This window comes from Meles meles, chromosome 9 (assembly GCF_922984935.1).
Source record: "Meles meles chromosome 9, mMelMel3.1 paternal haplotype, whole genome shotgun sequence".
NCBI classification, from domain to species: Eukaryota; Metazoa; Chordata; class Mammalia; order Carnivora; family Mustelidae; genus Meles; species Meles meles.
Window position 1 is genome coordinate 105,010,119 of NC_060074.1, and position 22,786 is coordinate 105,032,904.

Here is a 22,786-nt window from a genome sequence, read left to right on the forward strand (position 1 = left end):
CACAGGGGCAGTGAGAGCTGTGCGCTGACCTGCCGCACTTCCTGCCTGGGCCTGTGTGTCAGGGCAGGCTGGCCTCTCCTTCCCCTTCAAGGTGCCGGCCATCACTTTCCCACGCTCTTCCTGGGCCTTTGACCTGAGTCCAGCTGGCACGTATAAGCCTAGCAGGAGGGAGCCTGAGCCACAAGAGGTGCACTGGGTCTCCTTGGGGTAGCATGGAGGGGTGGCAGGGAGGACTGCGCGGCCGGTCCAGCTTCCCACACTCCTGCACAGAGACTGGGCACATGGCAGCACTCTGCTAAGCTCAACCTCTCCGTGCTGCTGGGATGAGAGGGCCGCTGAGAAGTGAAGACGCTGGGCCTGCCGGGGTGCCCCTGGGTGCCTGCTGGTGTCCACAATGGGGAAGGAGGAGAGCGGGGAGCTAGCTGTGGGGCGGAGGGCAGATAGAACCCCCCGCTGCAGGCCGCTGAGGAGCCCTGGGTCTGGCTTGTCCAGAGGGTCTCAGCCATGGCCCGTGGATGGGACAAGTATTTGGGAGCAGCAGGCTGCCACTGTCCAGACGGGTTCACGGGCTTGGGCAGATGTACACTGTGGTCAGAGCCCTGTGGGAAAGGCTCTGTGTCCCTGTGGTGGGAGCTGCTCAGTCCAGGGACCCGGAATGTCCAGGACATACAGACGGGCTTGTTGGGCTGCCGGGGCCTGGAAGAGAGCTTGCAGTCTCTGGCTGGCCTCTCAGGAGTGGCAGCGGTGGGCGCAGGGGTCCAGGCCCATGTCTGCTACGGCTCCGGGCTGCCCTCCCACCTTAGGGTTGAGCACAAGCCGAGGGCCACACGCATCTGGCCCCGTACATGTTGCTGGGTCAAGTCTGGCCTTCGCCTGGCTCTCCCGTCATCACTCCCCCCTTCCCTTGGTGGCCCTGGGAGGCTGGTGGCCGCCCTCCCTGCCTAGTGGCTTGGGGTGCTTCCCACCTCCGCTCCCCCTTCCCTCTACCTCTCTTCTCTCGGGTCCGGCTTCTCGCTCTTTTTGCCTTCAGACCATCCAGGAGCCCCGGCACAGATACTCTCATTCACTCCTGTGTTTATTCTTCTGCTCTTTGGTTTTGTGTTCTGTGTTGCAGCCCCATGGCCATACCCTGTCTATTTTATAACTGAAAATGTGTACATTTTGATCCCCTTTGCCCATTTCACTCAACCCCACCCCACCTCCCAATTATCTGGCAGCTACCAGTCTGTTCTCTGTATCTTGAGTTTGCTTTCATGGTTGTTTTTGTTGTTGTTGTTGTTGTTTCCCCCTGATTCCACCTATAAGCAAGATCATGAGCTCTTTGTCTTTCTCTGTCTGACTTACTTCACTTAGCATGATGCCCTCTAGGTCTGGTTTATTCTTAAACTGACAACGTTCAGGGCCCCTTGGAGATCCAGGGATGACTAACGATGGTTCAGGCCCTGAGGAGATCACTGCCCTGAAAGGAGTCAGATGTAGGAACTGACTGGGCTCTCCTTCATGCAGCAGAGTCAGGGGGCAAGCGTGTCCGGGAAAGCTTCCTGGAGGAGGTGGCATGCTGAGGCTAAGACATGAAAGAAGAGAGGGAATTTTACCACCGGCTGACCTTCAGTAGCCCTAGGCAGAGTGCGCCATAGGTGGGGACTGCCTTTCGGGCCAGATTCTGAGAGTGGCCAGTGGTTAGCGAAATTAGCATCACCATGAATGATAATACAGAGGAAGAGCTCTGAGGGCCCCTCTTCCCTCAACAGAATGATGGAGATTCTGGGTAGCAGAAGGGCCTCAGCAGGGCAGGACAAGCAGCGCAGGTCTGTCTTTTACCCACCCCTCTCCCCCATGCCCGGGAGAGACATGCTGAAAGAGGAGCCAGAGGCTCCCCGGACAGGGATGGAGGGAGGCTCTTCTGGTTGAAAAAGTCTCCCCCAGGCGGCAGAGAACTTGCTGCTCACCATTCAATCTCCCTCACCCTGCAAAGAGGAGAGGCCACCTACATCTGTGACCTTTCTTAGGGTTGAATTGTGTCCCCCCCCCAAAAAAAGTTCTGCTCAAGTCTTACCCCCCTACACCTGTGATTGGGACCGTATTTGGAAATGAAGTCTTTTCAGATGTAATCAAGTTGAGGTGAGGTCCTATGGGGTGTAGGGTTGGCCCTGATCCAGCGATGGGGGTCCTTATAAAGGAAAGCAGAGGGTGATGCAGACACAGAAATGAAGACACACAGGAAAAAGGTCACATGATGACGGAGACAGAGATTGGGGTGATGCACCACAAGCCAAAGAATGCCAACAACGATGGCCTGAGGCCACCCGAAGTAAGGAGAGCACCAAGGACAGATTCTTCCCTAGAAACTTCAGAGGAAGCATGGCTGTATGGACACCTTGACTTTGGATTTCTAGCCTCCAGAGCTGTGAGGGAACAGATGTTCAGGCCATCCGGTTTGGGGCACTTTGTTACAGCCGCCGGAAGCGACAAATACACACTCACTTCCGGAGTGAGCCGCCTCTGGCTTGGGCCTCTCCTCCTGGACCTGAAAGCCGGTTTGGGACAACCGTGCCGGTTGGGGCACATGGGGAGACAAGCTGGGGCCCCACCCCTAAAGTTTCCTCCTCTCTCTCAAGAACTGTTTGTTGATCACCTGTGGGGCTCCAGTGGGGTAGAAGAAGAAGAAGAAGACGGGGGGAAGAAGAGCGTGGGAAAGCCTGTGAAGTTCCTAGCCCAGGCCACAGGCCGCCATGTGGGGTTCCCATGAGCGGAGCAGGGGTACTCTGATCCAGGGCGGGAGGGACCACCAGAGCAGCTTCAGGCAGAAAGCCAGCAAGCCTTGGGGGTGGGGGGCATCCCAGGGCTGGTGGGGGTGGTGCGTGGGAAACTTGCTGGGCATTCCGCCCCATTCAGGGACACGAGAGTCAAGCTGTCTCCTTGTGTCTCAGGCCATCGGTGCTCACATTGGTGACCAGCATGGTTACGGAGGCGCCCAGGGGCTCAGAGGGGTTGGTGGCTCTCCTAGGGGGTTTAAGTCCGGGTCTCTGGCCCCTTCTTTTCCTCAGAGACTTTGTGTTCTGTGTCTGGCTCTGGGATGGTGGAGGTGAGTTCTGCTAGCTGCACTTGGGTGAATTCCCAATGCCAAAGTGAAGGGAGGCAAACCAGTCAGTGTGCTAGAGAAGCTTCCCACCTTGGATTCTTGCCGATGCCTGGAAAGTTCTCAGAACCATCGGGACCCTTTCTCCAGAGCCTAAACAGACCCTGATCCGGGGGCTCAGGGGCAGTGTCTTTTGGGGTGGGACTGGCATCAGAGTGGCCTGGAGGATCTCGGGCTGCTCAGGGTGGCTTGACTTTGGGTCCAGGAAGTGATGGGGCCGAGGGGAAGACCCTCTCTCCTTACTACTTAACATGGACTGCACTGGGAGTCTGGCCATCTCGGGTACAGTGCAGGTGACGCAGTGGTCTTCCTCTCAGAGGAAGGAAAGCTTGGCAGGGAACGGGATTGGAGGCCCGAGCCAGGGACCCATGGTCTGGGGCTCTGGGCAGCGGCGGCTGGTGCCCTCCACCCTCCACGAGGAGGTCCCGGCCGGAAGACCCCTTTGCTTCCCGCACCAGGAAGGGTTTCTGAATCGTGTTCCCGCCTCACCACTGGGGTCACATCTCAGACTCAGCTTGCCCTCCATCGTCCCAAACTTCTTAGCAGAGTTTGCTCATTAATGCCTCTAATACCTTTTCCTTCCCCTTTCCTCATTATCCCTAGAACAGCTGTACTTTGTCAAAATGCAAAATGACTCCCAAATGACTCCCCTCTCTGAATATCTAAGTTAAACCTGTTCACTGTAGGAAAATGATTATATAGGGAAAAGTAGAAAAAAGCACCTGTACCACTTGGGTTCATTTCCTTTCAGTCTTTTTTCTATGGATATTTTAACATTATTTTTATCTTCAATTTCCCTCCCTGCCCTCCCCCGATTTAGTATAATACTATATTTTCAAGGACTCTGAAAACTCCTTATATTTATTTTATAAAATATGTCTATATAAGATATTTCTTTTATGAAATTTCTTTATGAAGTAGATATTTAAGGGACTGCTTAAGGGCCACCTGGGTGGCTCAGTCAGTTAAGCGACACCTTCAGTTCAGGTCATGATCCTGGAGCCCTGGGATCAAGTCCTGCATCGGGCTCTCTGCTTGATGGGGAGTCTTCTTCTTCCTCTGACCATTCCCCGCTCATGCTCTCTCTCTCTCTCTCTCTCTCTCTCTCCCATTCTCTCTCTCTCAAATAAATAAATAAAATCTTAAAAAAAAAAAAAAAGGAGAGAGAGAGACTGCTTAAGATTCCAGTCCTTGGGGATCCTGGGTGGCTCAGTCTGTTAAGCATCTGCCTTCAGCTCAGGTCATGATCCCAGGGTCCTGGGATTGAGTCTTGCATTAGGTTCCCTGCTCAGCGGGAGCCTGCTGCTCCTCCTGCTTGGGCTCTCTCTCTTTCTCTCCCTCTGACAAATAAATAAGTTAAAAAAAAAAAAAAGATTCCAACCTTTGTAACCATGAAGTATTTAATTAATCCACAGTTCTTGGGCATTTAGGTTCTTTCCAGGTTTATTTATTTATTTATTGCTGTGATAGAATGATCTTTTAAAACATAAATCTGCTTAAATCCTTTAGCAGTCTCCATGATCTTCTGGGTATCAAAATGCACCATTCAGCTCTCAAGGCTAGTCATGACCTGAGACCCGCTTCCCTTCCTCTCCTGGATCCCTCCCTCACCTCCTGGATCCCTCCTAGCAGACCCTGGACCTCTGGTCCCCTGAGTGCTCCTCTGCTAAGCTAAGAGGAGCCTAGGGACTGCCGGGATTCTGGCCACAGTCCTCTCTCCATATTGTGGCAGCGATGCTATTTGCCTTCCATAGTCCTTCTGAAGGGCAGTTGTGTTGGCTGTGGTTGGTGATCATGACCTCCAGGGGACTGTCCCCAGGCTCACCTCCATGGCGCAGACGGTGATCGTCCACCCCCTATTAGGATGGGGATCAGGGCAGGTCTATGCCCTCACAGGGTCTACGTCCCAATCCGTGCCTCTTGGAAGGAAGGAAGGGTCTTGGGACTCTGGGGAAGCTTTCCATGCTGACAAAAAGAGACCTTCGGGAGAACTCCCGTTCTTCTGGGGTGACCATCACCTCACATGACTGTGACCCCTGTGCTGTGCCGGCTGAGCGGGAGGCAGATGGCCCCCGGAGCCGAGGCTGTGAACGGCACAGCAGCAAGATGGAAGGCCAGCCTTCCTCGATGAAATGTGGGGCAGGGCACCTGGGACACTGCTCGTTCTGCCTCTGGATTTCCTCTGATGTTCCTTACCGTTTAAGTCACCATCAGTTATCGCCAGGGCATCCTGCCGGAGCTTTCCTCCTTCCCGCCACGGCCCTGGGCCTGCCTGCGCTAAGAGACCTCCACATCAGCAGCAGGAGGGCCCCAGTCACACTCCAGCCCTGCCCCACTCGCCTCTCCTGGTGCTGCTGTCCCGAGGCCCCACTGGGCATCCATGTCACTCACCTGGACACTCTCGGGCCTTAGGTGACTGGCCATGTCTCCTTTGCAGTGAGCCCCCTGCGCTTGGTACACAGTAGGTCCTCAGGAAATGGGAGCTGAGTGAATGTTAGACTTGGTCCCCTGCCTTTGGGCCTTTTGGGCTTAGTGTGCATTGTGGACTGACTCGTGTCCCCACACTGCCCCCCAAATTCACACACCAAACCCGACTTCCCAATGGGACAGTATTTGGGGCTGGGGTCTTTGTTAGATCATTAGGCTCTGATGAGGTCTTGAGGGTAGTGTCCTATTAGGAAGGGATCCTCTCTCTGCCATGTGAGGACCCAGCGAGAAGGTAGGCGTCTGCAGGCTGCAGAGAGAGTTCTCCCAAGAATCTGATTGTGCTGGCTCCCAGCCTTGGACTTCCAGCCTCCGGAACTATGAGAAATACATCTGTGTTAGGCCATCCAGTTTATAGGGTTTGATTATGGCAGCCTGAGCTAAGACCGTGTTTTTAGCCATGGTCAACTGTTGCTTGACCTTGTGGTGTGCGAGCACGCCGTCCTCCTCAGGGCGAGGGCTGCATCTTCTTCCTTTCTGGGCCTCTCCCTCCCATGGACCCGTGGGGCTGGCCCAGGCCACCAGTGGGGCACAGGATGGCCCCCATGGCCTGCTCTGACATGGCCCTTTTCCCACTGCTAAGGGTCCTCCACTGGGGTGTGTGGGTAAGACGGGGACTCAGTGACATCCCAGGCCAGCCCCCTTCTCCCCACTTACGACTTCTGCCTGAAGTCTCTTGGGAGGACAGTGACCATCAGAGACAATCCCAGACGGGCCCTGTTTGGACTCCCGAGGACTGGGCCTGGGCCAAGGTGGCCACAGCCCTGATCTCCCAGCTCTTGGGCATGTGCCCAATGTTGTTAGAGTCCTGTGAGTCACAGCGAGCACCCCCGGACAGGGCAGAGCCTGGCCTGGTCCCCAAGGTGAGCCAGGAGGCCAGGCTCAGGTGTCCTGTGCAAAAGGACAAGGATCTCTCAGGGACCAAGGACAGAGTGCGAGGCTAAGCGGAGGTGGACTGAGGAGAAGGACAAGCCAGGCCTTGAGTAGAGAAAGGAGACTTGAGCAATGTTCGAATGATCAGGACAGCAAGGCCCCCCTCCCCGCCAGTATGTCATTAGATATGCCGCACAGTGGGAAGTGGGGGTGGAGGGGCTGGTGCAGGGCAGCCTGCGGGGCAGGTCGGGGCTGCCCCAGCTAGACATCGGCACGGGCCTGGGGCACCTGCCGCCAGGAGTAGGGGGGCCCAGACTTTGTTCTCATTGGCGGCAGGTGACCCAGGGTGCGTGGGAAGGGGGCAGGGCTGACCTCCTGGAATGGTCATAGGCCAGTTGGAAAATCTTTGAACTTCCCACCCTACCCGCTGCCCCTGGTTAAAGCCTGGAAGGGCAAGGTGGAAAGGACAGGGTGGCTACAAGGGGTAGAACTTTGGCCGCCTGTGGTCGGTCACGTTCCAGCTCTAGAGAGTGTCTTGGGCCAAGAGGAGGCCAGAGGGAGGGGGTCATGGTTTGGAGAAGAGAAAGGAGGGCTGGTGTCACCCGGGGAGGCACCTGTCCGGGAGGGCAGGGGTAGGGGTTTGGGTGAAGCAAGAGATGGGATGGACACAGGGCCCAAAATTTGGCACAAGAGTGTCGCTCATGTCGCAGTATAGAGCTCCAGATGCTGGGTGGCTGTGGCTGAGGCCTGGTGCAGGGGTGAGAGGCGGGAGACACACACGCAGGGCAGGGAGGAGGCAGAGCTGCGGGGGGGGGGGGGGGCTTCAAAACCCACTTCCCCTGCCCCGCCCTTCCGCTGGCTGTTTAACAAACAGGATATCCTGCAAACGCCAACGGAAGGTGGCCTGTGAACCCCGGAGGGTGGCCACTTCTTCCTGGAGGTCATTATCAGCCACCCCAGCCAACACAACTGCCCTTCAGAAGGACTACCGAGGGCAAATAGCGTCGCTGCCACAATATGAAGAGAGGCCTGTGGCCAGAATCCGGGCAATCCCCTAGGCTCCTCTTAGTTCTAGAGAAATGAGAGCCACCAGCAGGACCAGCAAATGGCTCAGGCCCTGCAGGGGCAAATGTGAGTTACTCCACTGGGCTACATAACCCAACTAACCCAGGGGCCTGCCAAGGACAAAGCGAGTATGAAGAATCACAGAGGGAAGAAGCCATCCCGTGATCCGCTGCAGAAAGGACATCTAGGGGCACCTGGGTGGTGGCTCAGTCAGTTGTCTGACTCAGTTTTGGCTCAGGTCCTGATGTCAGGGTTGTGAGATCGAGCCCTGGGCAGGGCTGTTGGTTCGGGAGTTCAGGACAGAGTCAGCTTGAGATGCTCTCTCCCTCTGCACCTTCCCCTGCTCTCTCTAAAATTAAAATATGTGTGTGTGTGTGTGTGTGTGTATACATATATATATATTTTTTTTTTTAAAGGACAGTGTCTTTTATTTTGCAACCCTGCTATGTTGTGCTGATTTTAATATATTTCATCCAGTTTTAATTTTCTTTCCTCTTTCCCCCACTGTAACATAAGGCAGCTGTTCTCAAAGTTCGTGCTCACAGAATCCCTTTCACACGCTTAAAACTGGTGGAGGACCCCAAGAAGCTTTGGCTTAAGTGAGTTATATCAATATTTAGCATGAAAGAAGTCAAAGCCAATAGGTTTGAAAATATTAATTCATGTAAAAACAATTAAGTCCATTATATTAACTTCTTTTAATGAAAAATAACCGTATTTTCCAGGACCAAAAAAAAAAAAAAAAAAGTAGATGAGCAGGGGAGTGGTATTGATTTTGCATTTTGCAAACCTTTCCTGTCTGGCTGTGCGGAAAGAAGGCAGCTGCTCTCCCACGTCTGCTCCCGTGCTCCTTCTGTGGCGCCATGACGGCTGGGTGGGAGAGAGGAGATGGGCTTCTCCCAGAGGTACGGTTGGGAAAGGGGGGACCCTGCTGTGGTCATAAACTTCAATCCACACCTTCTAGAACAGATGGAATCATGACAAACTAGAGGAGGGCGAGACGGCTCCCCGTATCCTTGATGGAGGGTTGGATGAAGAGATGGGTGAAGCAGCTGGGAATCGGGGATTGGGGTCGAGGACCGCCTCTCACCTCCCAGGGAAGGGGGAGTCACTGCTTTGCTGGGGGACACAGGCAGAGCGGGCTAGGTGGAGGCTGGGTGGGGCTGGGAGTCCTGCAGTGTGCACATGGGGGAGGGTGTATGTCACCCCCCCCCCCAGGGATTGGTGGACTTTGGTCCTCATCTTTGGTGACCCAGCATCTGAGCCCCGCCCCCCTTCTTGGGCAAACCCTCTACTGCATGAGTTCCGGCAGAGGCCTCTCTCCTACTAAAGCTAGAGGGGCCAGAGAGTCCCTGCAGAGGAAAGCAATCCTCCCCCTCCTGGCATTGTCATCTTAAGATCCCGGCAGACAGCCGAGGATTACTTGTGGCAATGGGGGGGGGGGTGGCGGGGGGAGGCTGGTGACATGTACTGTGTTGGTGGCCGTGTCACGTGGCCCACACTGGGGCATCCCCACCAAATGTGCCCCATGTGCACCCCGGCCTGGGTTTGGGGCAGCACCGCTTCTCTTGACCCCCATGCACTGGCTGACTGGATCCCAAGCCTCCGGGCAGCGTGGAACTACTGTATGCTCCCGATGCTTCCCTTCCCAGACTGTCCTGTCGCTGTTTGCCACCCAGAACCCAGGAGTGGGCCGATGGGGAGGACCGTCTAGACTCTGCTTCTTCCTTGTTTCCCAGCACCTCCCGCCTGGCCCCTTCCAAATCACCTTCCAGGAGCCCCAGGGCTGCCCTCCGAGGACAGCAAGGTCACCAACCCGTCCTGGAGGGAGCTTCCAGGACCTTGCCCTAGTTTCCGGACAGGTCTGCACAGGGTCTTCCTCGTGGCCCCTCAAATCCCTCGTCACTCCCCTCTCCGAACAGATTCCCCCATTTTAATTAGAAACTATGAACTTTTGAATATTATAGGATGTTTGTAAAACGGCGGAGGAAAATCATTCACGATCAACTATAGATGTTGATTCCTTTCCGGTCTTGAAAAACGATCTTGCGACAGCAGGGCGGCCTGTCCTGCTTCTGCAGGCATGTGCCGGCCCACCCCGCCGAGGATCGGGCTTGGCTTTGTGCTTTGGCTGCGGAACGAGTATCCCCGACAGACACCACGGGTGGGCAGGGGCCACGCGGTGCTGGCAGGGGTTGGCCTGGCCTCTTGTACTTCTGTCAGGACAAAGAAGAACAGGCTCAGGGAACACTCGACGACCACCCACGACGCAACAAGGAATCCCGAACACACTGTGGAGCGGACACCTGCCATCAGACCCACCACCCCGCACTGTCACCACCGCAGCAGACTCGTAGGCTGGCGAGCAGGAGTCTGCACTAGGAAGCCACCGAGATTTCCGAGCAAGAGCAAATCCGTCATCCTGTAGGAGAAACTGCCCTTACAGCACCAGACACATGCGGTGTTACTGTGGCTAGTCGGCATTACAAGGCAATTAGCAAGTGCCCAGGCACAGCTGAGAGATTTGTGTTTTTTTCCAAACTTTCCACAACCTGTCATTCCCACTGGTTTTAGCTAATGCTTTTGAGGCCAGCATGACGGGGGATGGCCCACCTCGGGGTGAGGGGGTGCTGATCACTTTCAGACGCTAGCTCTCTGATGCTGGGTGGGGCAGGGCTGTGGGAGTGTGGGGAGGACCCATCACTGTCTGGAGGGACAAGCCTCCAGCCTGAATCCATAGCCAGGAGGGGCTGGGATCCTCCAAGCCCTACCCTGGATTCCTCCCGCATCCTGCTCCTCCACTCCCCATCTTACTCGAGTCTTCTAGCTAGTGTCTGGCAGTGGAGGGCTGATCAGGGGCTCTAGGCTCCTGGAGAATAAGAGGGGCCTGAAGTTCCCAGGGGCATTTTGCATATCCTGTTCTTGGCTTCTTCCCTCCCACAGGTAGGGTGCTGTGATGACCCTGCTTTCTCGTGGTCCCTTTTGACTGTGTACTTTGTGGGTGTGGAGAGGGCCTGCTTTTGGATCATGGCTGGCTCGGAGTAGGTCCTCAATAAATATGTGAGAAATGAATGAATCCTTGTTGATGAAATGTTACTGCTGCTCAGGCTGCTTCCCGCATTCTGAGGGCTGGTGTCATCTGAGTGTGTCTGTGTGCATGTGCGTGTGCAGGAGACACAGCGAGCGAGCCCGGCACAGTCCTAGGTGACCGAACTGAGCTGTGGTGTCCTCAGGATTTTAGGAAGCCAGGCTCTCAGGATGAGCTTTTGGTGCTGGCATGGCTGGGTAAATCAAGTTACTGACTTGCAGTCCTTGACTAGCAATTCAGATCATTTTTACTAAGTTGCTAATGATAAAAATGGATTCCCTCCTTCCTTTCCTCCAGTAATAGTATCATTACACTTTTCTATTTCAACTTCCTTTTGAAAGTCTCTGTTTGTTCTCAGAAGAGTATCATTCTCCCAGAATGTGGCTTCTGCCTTTCTGGTTCCCTGGTGTACCACTAGTACCTAAATAAGGACCCTGCACTTACTTTACAAATAACCTCAATTCTGCTTTCCCTGTGGCTGACAGATCAAAAAGTCTGGACCTTAAAATAACACCTGATCTTCTCGGCTGTGCTTTGTTTAAGGCTACTCCTTCCAGCGTTCTGATGACAATTAACATTTTTTTGTTATAACCAAGTAATATTCTAAGACTCTTAGCAATGAACAAATCACTTGTTGCTTATTTTGGTTGTTCCTGAAGAGACGTTATTACCTGTGTTGGAAAAATCTAGATGCTAAATGAAAAGTATCACTTTATGGCCTGGTTATCACACTAGAGCATGTCACCTGTTCCCAAAGGACAGTGGCTCCTCCCTCCACTAACAGAGACCTTAAAACTGTAGACTGAGTCACTTAACACCTGAATATTAAGAGCCATGGGATTTTCAATCCCTGTATTTATGCCTGGTACTTTGAGAAGATCCTATACTGGGTACATATTAATGTTTTAAGGACAGCTGCAACAGACACATAACCTCGCATACAAACTTAAAAAAATACTGTTAACGTAATACATAGTAATGCACAGAACTAGAATTCAACAAAATATGCTGCTAAAATAGTCACATAAATATCGTATATGCATGGATTCATTTCATTAGAAAAATTCACTTTTTGTGATATTAAAGACAAGTATCAGCAAAGCCCAAAGAAAAACTATTTTAACAGGAGGAACACTAAAAATAGCAACTCTAAGGCTTATGAACAAGCGGAGGGAAAGAGAATTCTTTACATTTGCTATTATGTCACATGTACAATCTGAAATACAACTTTAGACTAGCAGTGTATAAAAATACTTTTAAACGATATGTCCCATAGGCATAGTACCATTAAAAAAAAAAAAAAACAGCTGTATATTTATTTCGTTTGAGGATCTACTATTCAACTGACTACTCCCAAGCTGGCTTGGACTGCAAGTTCTGCAAGACTGCAAGCCTGGAGTGCAAGTTCTCTCACATGTAAACACCACACACACACACACACACACCACTCGCATGCGCACACACACAGAGCCATGTATTAAAATGACCTCCTACATCTACCATGCATACTGATGAGTGACAGGCATCAATCTCAAACGAGGCATGAGATGATGTGTTTGGCGCCTATTTTCAGTTCCAAGTTTGGGACAGAGGAACAAAGAGGCAAAAGTAAGGTGGATTTTGCGTGTGGATATGGTTCCCAATCCACAGATGGGTGCTCTCCAGAAGAGGAGTTTAATCCGGCATATCGATATTTAATTTTGGAGGCGGGGGAACGTATTTCCCAGGACTCTGCGTTATAACTACCCTGGCCTTCTTTCCAAACATTGGAGCAATTTTAGGAGCATCTGGGGCTGATGTTTCTTCAGCATCTTCACTGTCTTCATGATGTAGATCATACGAAATGTTCCCATATTCTCTTAAAAATGGGAAAATTTCAAGCAGAAACTGACAGAAATCTCTGCGAATACCAAACCACCAATGGTTGCCTCCTTTTCGCCTAAATGTCGTGGCCATTAAAGTTATTAGAGAAAGCCAAAGGGGGACAAATATGGAGATGTGAGAGAATGTATTGTGGCCATCTAATCTGTGAACCAGCAGAACCTCAAAAGTGAGTAGGGGCACGACGATCGTTATCCAGCTGATGGCCATGGTCACGTGGGTCCTCCGCTGTTCCGCAACCACATCTAAGGAGCGCAGGAACAGGAGGGACCAGACGATGTAATAGAGGGAGACTAGGCAGAGGAACGACATGAGAATCCACAGGGGCACGAACACCACCAGCCACGGCCAGTGGATAATCCTGTCCAGCCTCAGGGCGATGAAGATGAACTGCAGGATGTTGACCGAGCACAGGATCTCCAGCTCTAGCGACCTGTCGTGTCGGAAGCCCCAGACGCAGGCGGCCACGGACACTGGGGATACGAAGAACAGTGGCATGAAGACCAGCAGCCAGAAGTGGGTCCCCCTCTCCACCCGGTCGCAGACCAGGACTTCGAACATGAGCAGCAGCAGGTGGATGGCCACGGCGATCAACATGGCTTTGAACTCCACACAGGCCTCCCCCTCGGTGCGGTATCGAGGGTTGCGGGCCCAAACGCCCGCGCCCACTGAGGCGCCTGCGATGACCAGCAGCTTCCACAGCCATATGGGGGCGAAGACGGCCCAGTAGCTCCACTGTATGATGCCGTCCAGGCGGAGGGGCAGCAGCACCGAGAAGAGCAGCAGGCAGGCGTAGATGAGGAACTTACTCGGGTTGAAGTCCTGGAACAGGCCCCTGGGGTTCATGGCGATGCCGCCGCCAGCCCCCCCCCCCCGGGCCCGCTGCTCCGCCCGACTCGGCGGGCGCCGAGTCTCCGCCGCTTCCCGGGCCCGCCGCCTCCCCGCCCCGCCTGTCACAGGTCTAGCTGGGCAGCGGCCGGGGCTGACCGGGAGGAGGTTCCGACCCGCGGCGCCGAGTGGCCGGAACACGTGCGCGCGCGGTCACGTGGCCCGGCCGGAAGCGCGGCGGGGGTGGGCGTGCGCGTGCGCGCCCGCGCCCAGCCCGCAGGACCCGGGGACTCCGGACCGCGCGGCGTCTAGGCGTGTGGCCCTGCCTCGGCCCCGCCGCCCGCCTTCATTCCGTACCCATCCGGAAAGCGGCTACTGTGTGTGGCGCCGGGAGCGAAGGGGCCGGGCGCGCCGCTGACACCCCGGCCGGCTGGTCGCCTGACTTCGGGCGGACGCTTCCTGGCGGCGCCGGCAGCAGGGAGGCGGGAGTGAGCTCACATCCTCTCCGCCGGCCCAGGGGCCGGGCCAGGCGGGGGCGGGGGCGGGGCCGAGGGCGGGGGGCGGGGCGGGGCCCGCCGGGGGACTTCCCGTCGCCGGCTACGACCCCGGGGCTGGGGAGTCGTCCTGAGGTCCGGCGCTGGGAGCGCCAAGGGTCAACGGCGTGGGCACGAGCGAAGGCGCGTGGCCGACGGGTGTGGGAGTGTGGGAGTTTGGGAGCAGGGGGTGGGGGGTGCGGGTAAGCGTGAATGCACAGGGCGGGGCGTGCCTGTGTGGAGTGTGTGTGTATGTGTGTGTATGTACAGTGAGGGGGTGGTTTGTTTACCCTTTGCCGGCGGAGGGGGGCCTGGGCGGGATGGGGTGGGGAGCTTTACCTGGACAAGATGACCTCCAGGGCTGGATTCCGCCTGGAAGGGCAATGGCAGTTCTCGCTGCATGAGGCAGAGGCACAGTGCCTAGGCGGCGGCGGGGACCTCACATCGCCCCTTTTACCCCAGAGGTGGAGGGCAGGTGCTGGGGGGAAGGTGTTAGAACCCTGTGGGGGCCACCAGGCCAAGTACCCGCGAGCAGGTGGTGCTTCCTGCCTCAGGTCACCCGACAGTTTCAGAGCAGAACGAAACTCAGATTGAGGGCTCTGGGCTTTTAAGTCCTGAATCCTCAGTTTTACTTATTTGACCCTGCCTAAATCAGATTCGCACAGAATCAGCCTGGGAAAGAGCACTGGAGCAGAGAGGTCAAGAAATTTGTGTACTAGTCTAGGCCCTGCCACCCAGCAGCTGACAGACCTCAGCAGAGTCACCCTGGTCTATCCCGGCCTCAGTTTCCTGGGCTGTTTCCAAGGTGGTTTCCAAGGGCCAGCGCTGTTGCAGCAGGTCTGTGATTTGGAACACTCCCCTCTCTCTTGCCCACTGGACAGACCCTGGAGTACTCCTTCCTGTCTTCTCCACTTGTCCCCGGCCCAGCGGAGTCCCGGTTGCTCATCCTGCCTGTCTTTCAGATCCCCGCCTGTCCTAAGTCCATCTGCAACGGGAATGGAAAGTCGATGCTAAGGTATGGGGCTCTGAGGGGAAGGTCATCCCAGGAACATGCCTAGTGTCAGTCAGGGTCTCTGTGGGGTAACAAGGAAGGGCTTCCCAAGAGAGGTAGGAGCCACGGTCCAGTGCAGGAGCTGGCTTTTCCAGGTCAGCATTAACAGCATGCTCGTGAAGCATGGTGTGATGTGGACAATCCTAGCCCTCAGAGATCTCCCTACAACTTCCCCCCTACCTCAGCTAGGAGAAAACGGGTGGTCCTGGGGGAGGGACTTGCAACCAGGTGAGCCCTGCCAGGCCTCCTAGATGTGTCTTCACTGCCCCTCGTTTCTAAAGAACCCCTTGGGAATCATTGTTTGGGGGGAGGATGTTAGCTAAGTGGGGCTCTAGCCTTTGTCCCATCCAGAGTTGCTCTGCTCCGTTTTTCATGTTGGTTTGTCTTTTACTATTTCCTTCCAAGAAGGGGTTTGCTGGTTAAAACAATTTAAAATGCAAAACCTTTGTACTGGTCCCAACTCTGAAATGGGCTAAGAAAAATGGGTGATTGTTTTGAGGATCGCATGGAAAGCATTTTGCATTTAAAGGAATGGGAGCTGTTAATATTACCACGCTGGGGAGTGTAAATAAAGCCTGAGGAGGGGAGGGCTTGCCGGCAGCTCGCCAGGTAGACCTGCTAGAGCCACCGCCTCTGGACCCCATTAGAGCAGTCAGAAATCCTCCCCAGCCCACTCCCTGTAGCTAGATGACCTCAGGGCCTCTGCAGCCAGCTCTGTGGCAGACAGGAGCTGGGAGTGCTTCCCATCTCTAGAGCGCCTCCTTTAGGACAAGCACCTGGTTCTCATCCAGGAAGGGAGTTTGGAGGTGGCCCTGCCACGTGTAGCCACTGCCCTGTTCCTGGTGGACGTCAGGGCCTGCTTCCCGCTCTGTGCCAGAGCTGCAGGTGGAGGGCTGCTGCCTGCCGTCCCTTCAGGGGCTTTCCTGGGCACTCACGCCCGGACTCCCAGTGCTGCTGTTTTCCCTGATGTGGTCAGTCTCTCAGGAGCTTGCCCTTGTCTTTATGTTCACCTCGAAAGCTAACGTGGATTGTCAGGTGCCAGGTACTCATGACATAGCCACCTGGGAGGCCGGTACACAAACCAAAGTGTACGTTCATTCATTTACAGAGGGCGCATGGGCACTTCAGTCCACCCCCTCAGGCCTGCCTATCCCCTGAGTCCAGGCGAATGGAGTCCTGAGATGTGTGGTCCTCCCCTGCCCCTGTCGCGGTCTTCTCCCTGCTTAACGTCCTCAGTCCAACTTCCCTTTTCGACCTCAGGGCCCTCCTGTGCTGCAGCCCACCGGCTGGCCAGTTCCTTTTCCCGTGGCCTGCCATATCCCCTGTCCTTCCCGAATGTGCCAGGCATGACCTCGCCATCCCGTGGCCTTGCTCTTCTCTTCTCAGGGCGGCCCACCCCTACCCAACCTCTTTCCCTCCTGACCGCCAAGACCCATGAGGGCTTCAGGCCTTGGGAAACCTTGTCGGCCTCTGGGGGACTGGTGATCCTTCTCTGATCTCCCACAGCATCAGGGACTTTGTTCCTGCCACAGGACTCATTTCAATGGCTTGAGTCTGGTGGGCCATCTTTCCCCTTGTGAGAGTTCCAGACACCCGGCCAGTGCTTAGGTAATAGCATGGGCTTAAGAAAGGCTAGCTGAGGGGCACCTGGGTGGCTCAGTGGGTTAAAGCCTCTGCCTTTGGCTCAGGTCATGATCTCAGGGTCCTGGGATCGAGCCCTGCATCGGGCTCTCTGTTCAGCGGGGAGCCTGCTTCCTCCTCTCTCTCTGCCTGCCTCTCTGCCTACTTATGATTTCTCTCTGTCAAATAAGTAAATAAATAAAGTATTAAAAAAAAAAAAAAGAAAGAAAGGCTAGCTGAGTGAATGAGTGAATAATTTGGCCCTGCTGGTGACCGTGCGTCCCCTGGCCCAGATCCGGTGGTTCCCTTCTTCCCTTTCCTCAGAGCAGTGAGGAGGTGGGAGCCGTAGCCCGCCCTGTCACTGCCTGCGTGCGGGGCCCTGTGCCATCGTCCTGGGCCCGGGCCGTCTGTCCTCAGATAGCGCCTGTGTTTATTAGTCCTTGGTTTCCAATGCTGTCGTAAGAAATTGCCACAAATTTAGCAGCTTACAAAGTGCCTATTATCACACAGTTTCTGTCAGTCAGAAGCTGGGGCATAGGGCGGCCTGGCAGGCTCTTTGCCAGAGTCTCACAAGGCCCAAGGCAGGATGTCAGCAGGGTGACATTCCCTTCTGGAGGTTTCGGTGGTGAATCTGCTCCCACATTCATTAGGCTTGTTGGCAGAATTTGTTCCCGTGGAGTCGTGGGACTGAGGCTCCCGTGCCCCCGCTAGCTCACAGCCGGGGACATTGTCAGCCACCCCGCATTTCCCAGCGTGGGTCCCTCTTCAGAGACACTGACGGTGAATGGAGTTCTCATACTTTCTGGTCTCTGACTGGACCTTCGGCTGCAGCGCTCTTCTGCCGCCGTTTTCTGTTTTTAGGAGTTCATATGATTACGTTGGGCACCGCCAGATACTCCGAGATAATCTGTTTTAAGGTCACCCTAGTAGTAAACTTGAGTCCATTGGCAAAGTCCTCTCACAGCAGCACCCCAGTTAGTGTTTGCATGAGCAGAGGACCCACGGGAATGCTGGGGGGGGGGCGTGTCTTAATTTTTTATATATATGTATTTTTTCAAGTAGGCTCCACACCCCACGACTTGAACTCACGACTTTGAGATCAAGAGTCGCATGCTCTACTGACGGAGCCAGCCAGGGCCATCTTTGGAATTCCATTCAGGCCAGCGCGGCTCTTCCTCCTCCAAGCTCCAGGAGGGGTCCCTGCGCTGGGAGGGCCCAAGGGCCCCCCCCCCCCACACAGACCAGGATGACGATGCTGGGCTCCCGGGTTGCCCTGGGTGACACCTGGGTGTGCTCCCTGTCCCACCAGACCAGTTCCCCCTGAGCAGCTGGAACTGGGGTAGGATTCACGATTTGGCCACTTGCTGAATGTCCTCTGAGTGGGCCGCTTAGGGCAGGGGCATGACCTCTACAGAAAGCCCAGGGGCATTTCACTTTCAGACCCATTTGTGAGTTTGCTCACATCAGCCCTTTCACGAGAAAGCCACAGCACACCTGACCCTCCATGTCCGCCTCCGTGCCCGCCATCGCCCCTTGGCCTTCGGTCCCTAAATGTGGCAGGGTCCTTCGCCCCTTGGCCTTCGGTCCCTAAATGTGGCAGGGTCCTTCGCCCCTTGGCCTTCAGTCCCTAAATGTGGCAGGGTCCATCGCCCCTTGGCCTTCGGTCCCTAAATGTGGCAGGGTCCTTCGCCCCTTGGCCTTCGGTCCCTAATGTGGCAGGGTCCTTCGCCCCTTGGCCTTCGGTCCCTAATGTGGCAGGGTCCATCGCCCCTTGGCCTTCGGTCCCTAATGTGGCAGGGTCCTTCGCCCCTTGGCCTTCGGTCCCTAATGTGGCAGGGTCCATCGCCCCTTGGCCTTCGGTCCCTAATGTGGCAGGGTCCTTCGCCCCTTGGCCTTCGGTCCCTAAATGTGGCAGGGTCCATCGCCCCTTGGCCTTCGGTCCCTAAATGTGGCAGGGTCCATCGCCCCTTGGCCTTCGGTCCCTAATGTGGCAGGGTCCTTCGCCCCTTGGCCTTCGGTCCCTAATGTGGCAGGGTCCTTCGCCCCTTGGCCTTCGGTCCCTAATGTGGCAGGGTCCTTCGCCCCTTGGCCTTCGGTCCCTAATGTGGCAGGGTCCTTCGCCCCTTGGCCTTCGGTCCCTAAATGTGGCAGGGTCCATCGCCCCTTGGCCTTCGGTCCCTAATGTGGCAGGGTCCATCGCCCCTTGGCCTTCGGTCCCTAATGTGGCAGGGTCCTTCGCCCCTTGGCCTTCGGTCCCTAATGTGGCAGGGTCCATCGCCCCTTGGCCTTCGGTCCCTAATGTGGCAGGGTCCTTCGCCCCTTGGCCTTCGGTCCCTAATGTGGCAGGGTCCATCGCCCCTTGGCCTTCGGTCCCTAATGTGGCAGGGTCCTTCGCCCCTTGGCCTTCGGTCCCTAAATGTGGCAGGGTCCATCGCCCCTTGGCCTTCGGTCCCTAAATGTGGCAGGGTCCATCGCCCCTTGGCCTTCGGTCCCTAATGTGGCAGGGTCCTTCGCCCCTTGGCCTTCGGTCCCTAATGTGGCAGGGTCCTTCGCCCCTTGGCCTTCGGTCCCTAATGTGGCAGGGTCCTTCGCCCCTTGGCCTTCGGTCCCTAATGTGGCAGGGTCCTTCGCCCCTTGGCCTTCGGTCCCTAATGTGGCAGGGTCCTTCGCCCCTTGGCCTTCGGTCCCTAATGTGGCAGGGTCCTTCGCCCCTTGGCCTTCGGTCCCTAATGTGGCAGGGTCCATCGCCCCTTGGCCTTCGGTCCCTAATGTGGCAGGGTCCTTCGCCCCTTGGCCTTCGGTCCCTAATGTGGCAGGGTCCTTTGCCCCTTGGCCTTCGGTCCCTAATGTGGCAGGGGCGGGGTCTCCCCTCTGCCTGCAGCAGCCTCCTGCTCCCCTTCTGCCCCCACCCCCCACCCTGGCAATACACATGCGCACACACACTCATCAGCATGCTAGTGGCTAGGGGCCCAGACTCCAGAATCCCTCCCGCCAAGACAGGAGTTCTTGCTGGGCTAGTTCCAAGCTCCATGACCTTGACAACTAACCAGTAGAACTTCTGGCCCCCATCTGTGAAATGGTGATAACCTCACAGCTTGGTGAGGACAAAATGAAACAATGTACAAAAACCCAGTGTATGCTCAATTCTTGCCCCCCCCCCCCCCCAATGACTGCTATTGTTTCTGCCTGAGCAGCAGGTGCAGTGAGCCTCTTTTGGCCCGTGTTCCCAGCTGCACTGTCGGTCACATGCCAGGGGATCATGATTCCCGCTCATCTCGTGGCCCCAGGTGCGCTGTGCCTCTCCCGAGGGCAGGGCCCCATCTCTCATCTCTGGATCTGCAGCATCCAGCATGGGCTGACGCAGAGTAAATGCATCCAGGAAAGCACAGGTGGACAGGAAGGCTGGAGCTGATGCGGCATCTTTCCCCGCTGACCATGGAGCAGGGTCAGCCGTGTGCAACAGCAGCTCATCTAAAGCCACTGGGCCTCGCGGTTGCAGGGAGGTGTCACTGGGCTCTTGCAAAGACCTAGAACATGGCAGCCCCTCATGCTTGCACTGGGCTCAGTATTTCAAAGCACTGCGTCAGCTGAAGCTGACTTTGAGCCCCTATAGCAGCAAAGGCACTCATCTCATTTCGTCGGTGGGGAAACAGGCCCAGTGCCCTGACTTCAGTTCTCCGCTGAGCTTTGCCCTTGGTCCCGCTGGTATCCTGGCCCTGTTCGTCAGCTCAGTCTGGTGAGAATGGCCCCACTGAAGAGACTGCAACCACTGGTGGAGACCCCTTGAGAGTCCGCAACTATTCCTTAATTCCTGTATTCATTGAACAAATATGTTCCAGGCATCTGCCCTGTGATCCAAGCTCCATTCTGATACGGGAGGCAGCTCTGTTCAGTGTCCCCTCCTCCAAGGTGCCCTCCCTGACCACCCCACCTAAAGTCACCCCCTCCCTCCTCCTATCACCCTGATTTATTTCTCTTATGTTAAGTGGTCACTTAAACACACGGTTTCTTCAGGAAAATCGGGAAAATGTCATTTAAAGAAAAAGCTCTAGTCTTACAGCCACAGAAAGCCACAGTTAACATTTTAGTGTATTTCCTTCCCGTTGGTCACCTCTGCAAAGACATATCACCCACGTGCCATTTTATTCTGCTCTTCAGCTTAACGTTAATTCTAAGACTGGCTGATCGTCACATTCTAACATCACAGCTGATGGCTTTCCAGCTGCCGTCAGCCTCTCGAAATTCCCCTCTTCCGAACTGGGTTCCTACTGCTTCTGACAGTCCCCTGGGGGCACTGCCAACTTGAGAAGACTTTACATTAAATTTAAATTCCGTTTCAGCGTTTGCTGGAGGTGTTTGGAGACCATGTGTGTAGTGCAAATTCAGACTCCCACCTGTGTGAGTGTGGGTTTCATGTTCTCAACTGATTATGTTCCCTCCCTGCACCCAGGGCAAGGATGAGACATACGTTCTGCCCAAAAGGGCAGTCTTTCATCCCCCTTGCATTTAGGGACTAGCCCTTCTGGGTCCTAGCTGCTTAGATGTCCCTTGTTAGATAACCCATCCTGGGTATTTTTTTTTTCCTTCCTGATACATGAAATTGTGGTATGTCGTATAATCAATGGTGTCTTAAATGTGATGATACACCATCACTAGAAACATTCTTCAGATTACCATTAATGCATTGTGAGCATCTTTTTTTTTTTTCTTTAAGATTTTGTTTATTTGGGAGAAAGCACGAGCAGTGGGGAGAAGGGGAAGCAGGCTCCCTGCGGATGTGGAGCTCGATCCTAGATCCCTGGGATCACGACCTGAGCCGAAAGCAGAGGCTTAACTGACTGAGCTATCCGGGAGCCTCCTATGAGCCTCTTTTGAATGGCTCTACGATACTACATCACAGTGCTGCCCTCACCCAGCATTCCCCTCACCCATTCATTTGCTGCATATTGGGCTTATTTCTGTTCTCAGAGATAAGGAGCTCCACGGTCTTTCCCACTACACACAGCTGCTTTCTCATCCAGAGGATTTCTTTAGGGTAATTCCCAGAAATCAAATTGCCCGGCTGAAAGAATGAATATGCTGTACATAAAGCCTAGTGTTTTTAGATGCAGATTTTTTTTCTTTTTTCTGTGTTCCCTTCGCACACACGGGGTCGGTGCCTTCGGAAGCAGGAGTACGAGTCCACTTGTGCTGACAGTGGCTGGTCTAGTGCTTTTGGTCTGGAAAACTCTGTAAGGGTGAAGAATTAACGTTAAACGAGGTAAAGAGGCTGAAATTAGAAGCTTACTCAGGTATAAGGTGGCACAAAATTAAAAGCCAACTAAAAACCAGGACTGGTTTGGATGTGCGAGTGTGCCCGTGCGGGGTCGGGGGTCTCTTTGGGTTCGATCATGGTAAACTCCAAATGTTACCAATCGATAAGCTGAGCGCTGGGATAATTTAAACTGAGACGTTCAGATAGAGTTAAGTATGACTAATTCAAACTGATTTGGTGTATGTGTGGGCATGCATGGGAAACTTCGGAATTACGGAATACTGTTGAATAAACAGGTAGTTTGGTGATCCATTCCTGGCATTTACCTCGGTGCCACGGAACCGTTTCAGCAGTTTGCCTGTGTGATGTGAGCTTTCTTCTCGAGTGTCATTTATGCGATTAATTTACTCAGCAAGAGATCTCTCTGTTTTACAACGGTGATCCTCAGTCCTGCTCTCACCCAGACTTCCTGTAAATCTGTCTGGATGAGTGACGTGGTTACTGGGGGCAGGAGCGGACACTTGTAACACTATAATCCCAATTTCACTGTGGATTGTCTTTTACTCTTTCAGAGACTGGTGCCAAGCAGCCAGTAATCACCAAAAAGTACATGCCTGTAGGGATCATTCAGAGCCAGGCCCTGGAGTTACCCTGCACAGAGTTTGGGGCTCTTGCTTCGAAGGGGCTGCCAGTCCCGTCCACTACACGGACAGCACAACAGTGTGCCCGCCTCCCTGCCCGAAACCTTCAGTGACTTCTCGTTTCTCGGGAAGAATCCACATGCCTTACCATGCCCTTCAAGGCTCTGGTTGACCAGCTTCAGTTTCTCTCTCTGATCTCATCTCATCGCTTGCTGGACTCCTGAGGCCACACCAGCATGAGCCAAAGAAGGACCACCTGGATTCAGACCCCAACTCTGTCATTTAACCAACTGTGTGTCTTTGACCCAATGACTCAGCCTCTCTGAGCC

At 54.8% G+C, this 22,786-nt stretch overlaps 2 protein-coding genes across 2 annotated transcripts in view; one reads left to right on the forward strand and one right to left on the reverse strand.

Annotated features, from left to right (window-relative positions):
- The window catches only part of EPB41L5 (erythrocyte membrane protein band 4.1 like 5), a 157,619-nt gene extending 151,105 nt beyond the window's left edge, over positions 1-6,514 (forward strand). Inside the window, exon 27 of the transcript XR_006820281.1 lies at positions 6,504-6,514. The gene's annotated coding sequence lies outside the window, so the exon portion shown is untranslated. The remainder of the gene's footprint in view (positions 1-6,503) is intronic.
- Positions 6,515-11,474: 4,960 nt separating this feature from the next.
- On the reverse strand, positions 11,475-13,819 carry TMEM185B (transmembrane protein 185B). Its single transcript, XM_046019089.1, has one exon. The coding sequence runs from the start codon at positions 13,374-13,376 to the stop codon at positions 12,324-12,326; it is 1,053 nt and encodes a 350-aa protein (XP_045875045.1). The 5' UTR covers positions 13,377-13,819; the 3' UTR covers positions 11,475-12,323.
- Positions 13,820-22,786: the final 8,967 nt, after the last annotated feature.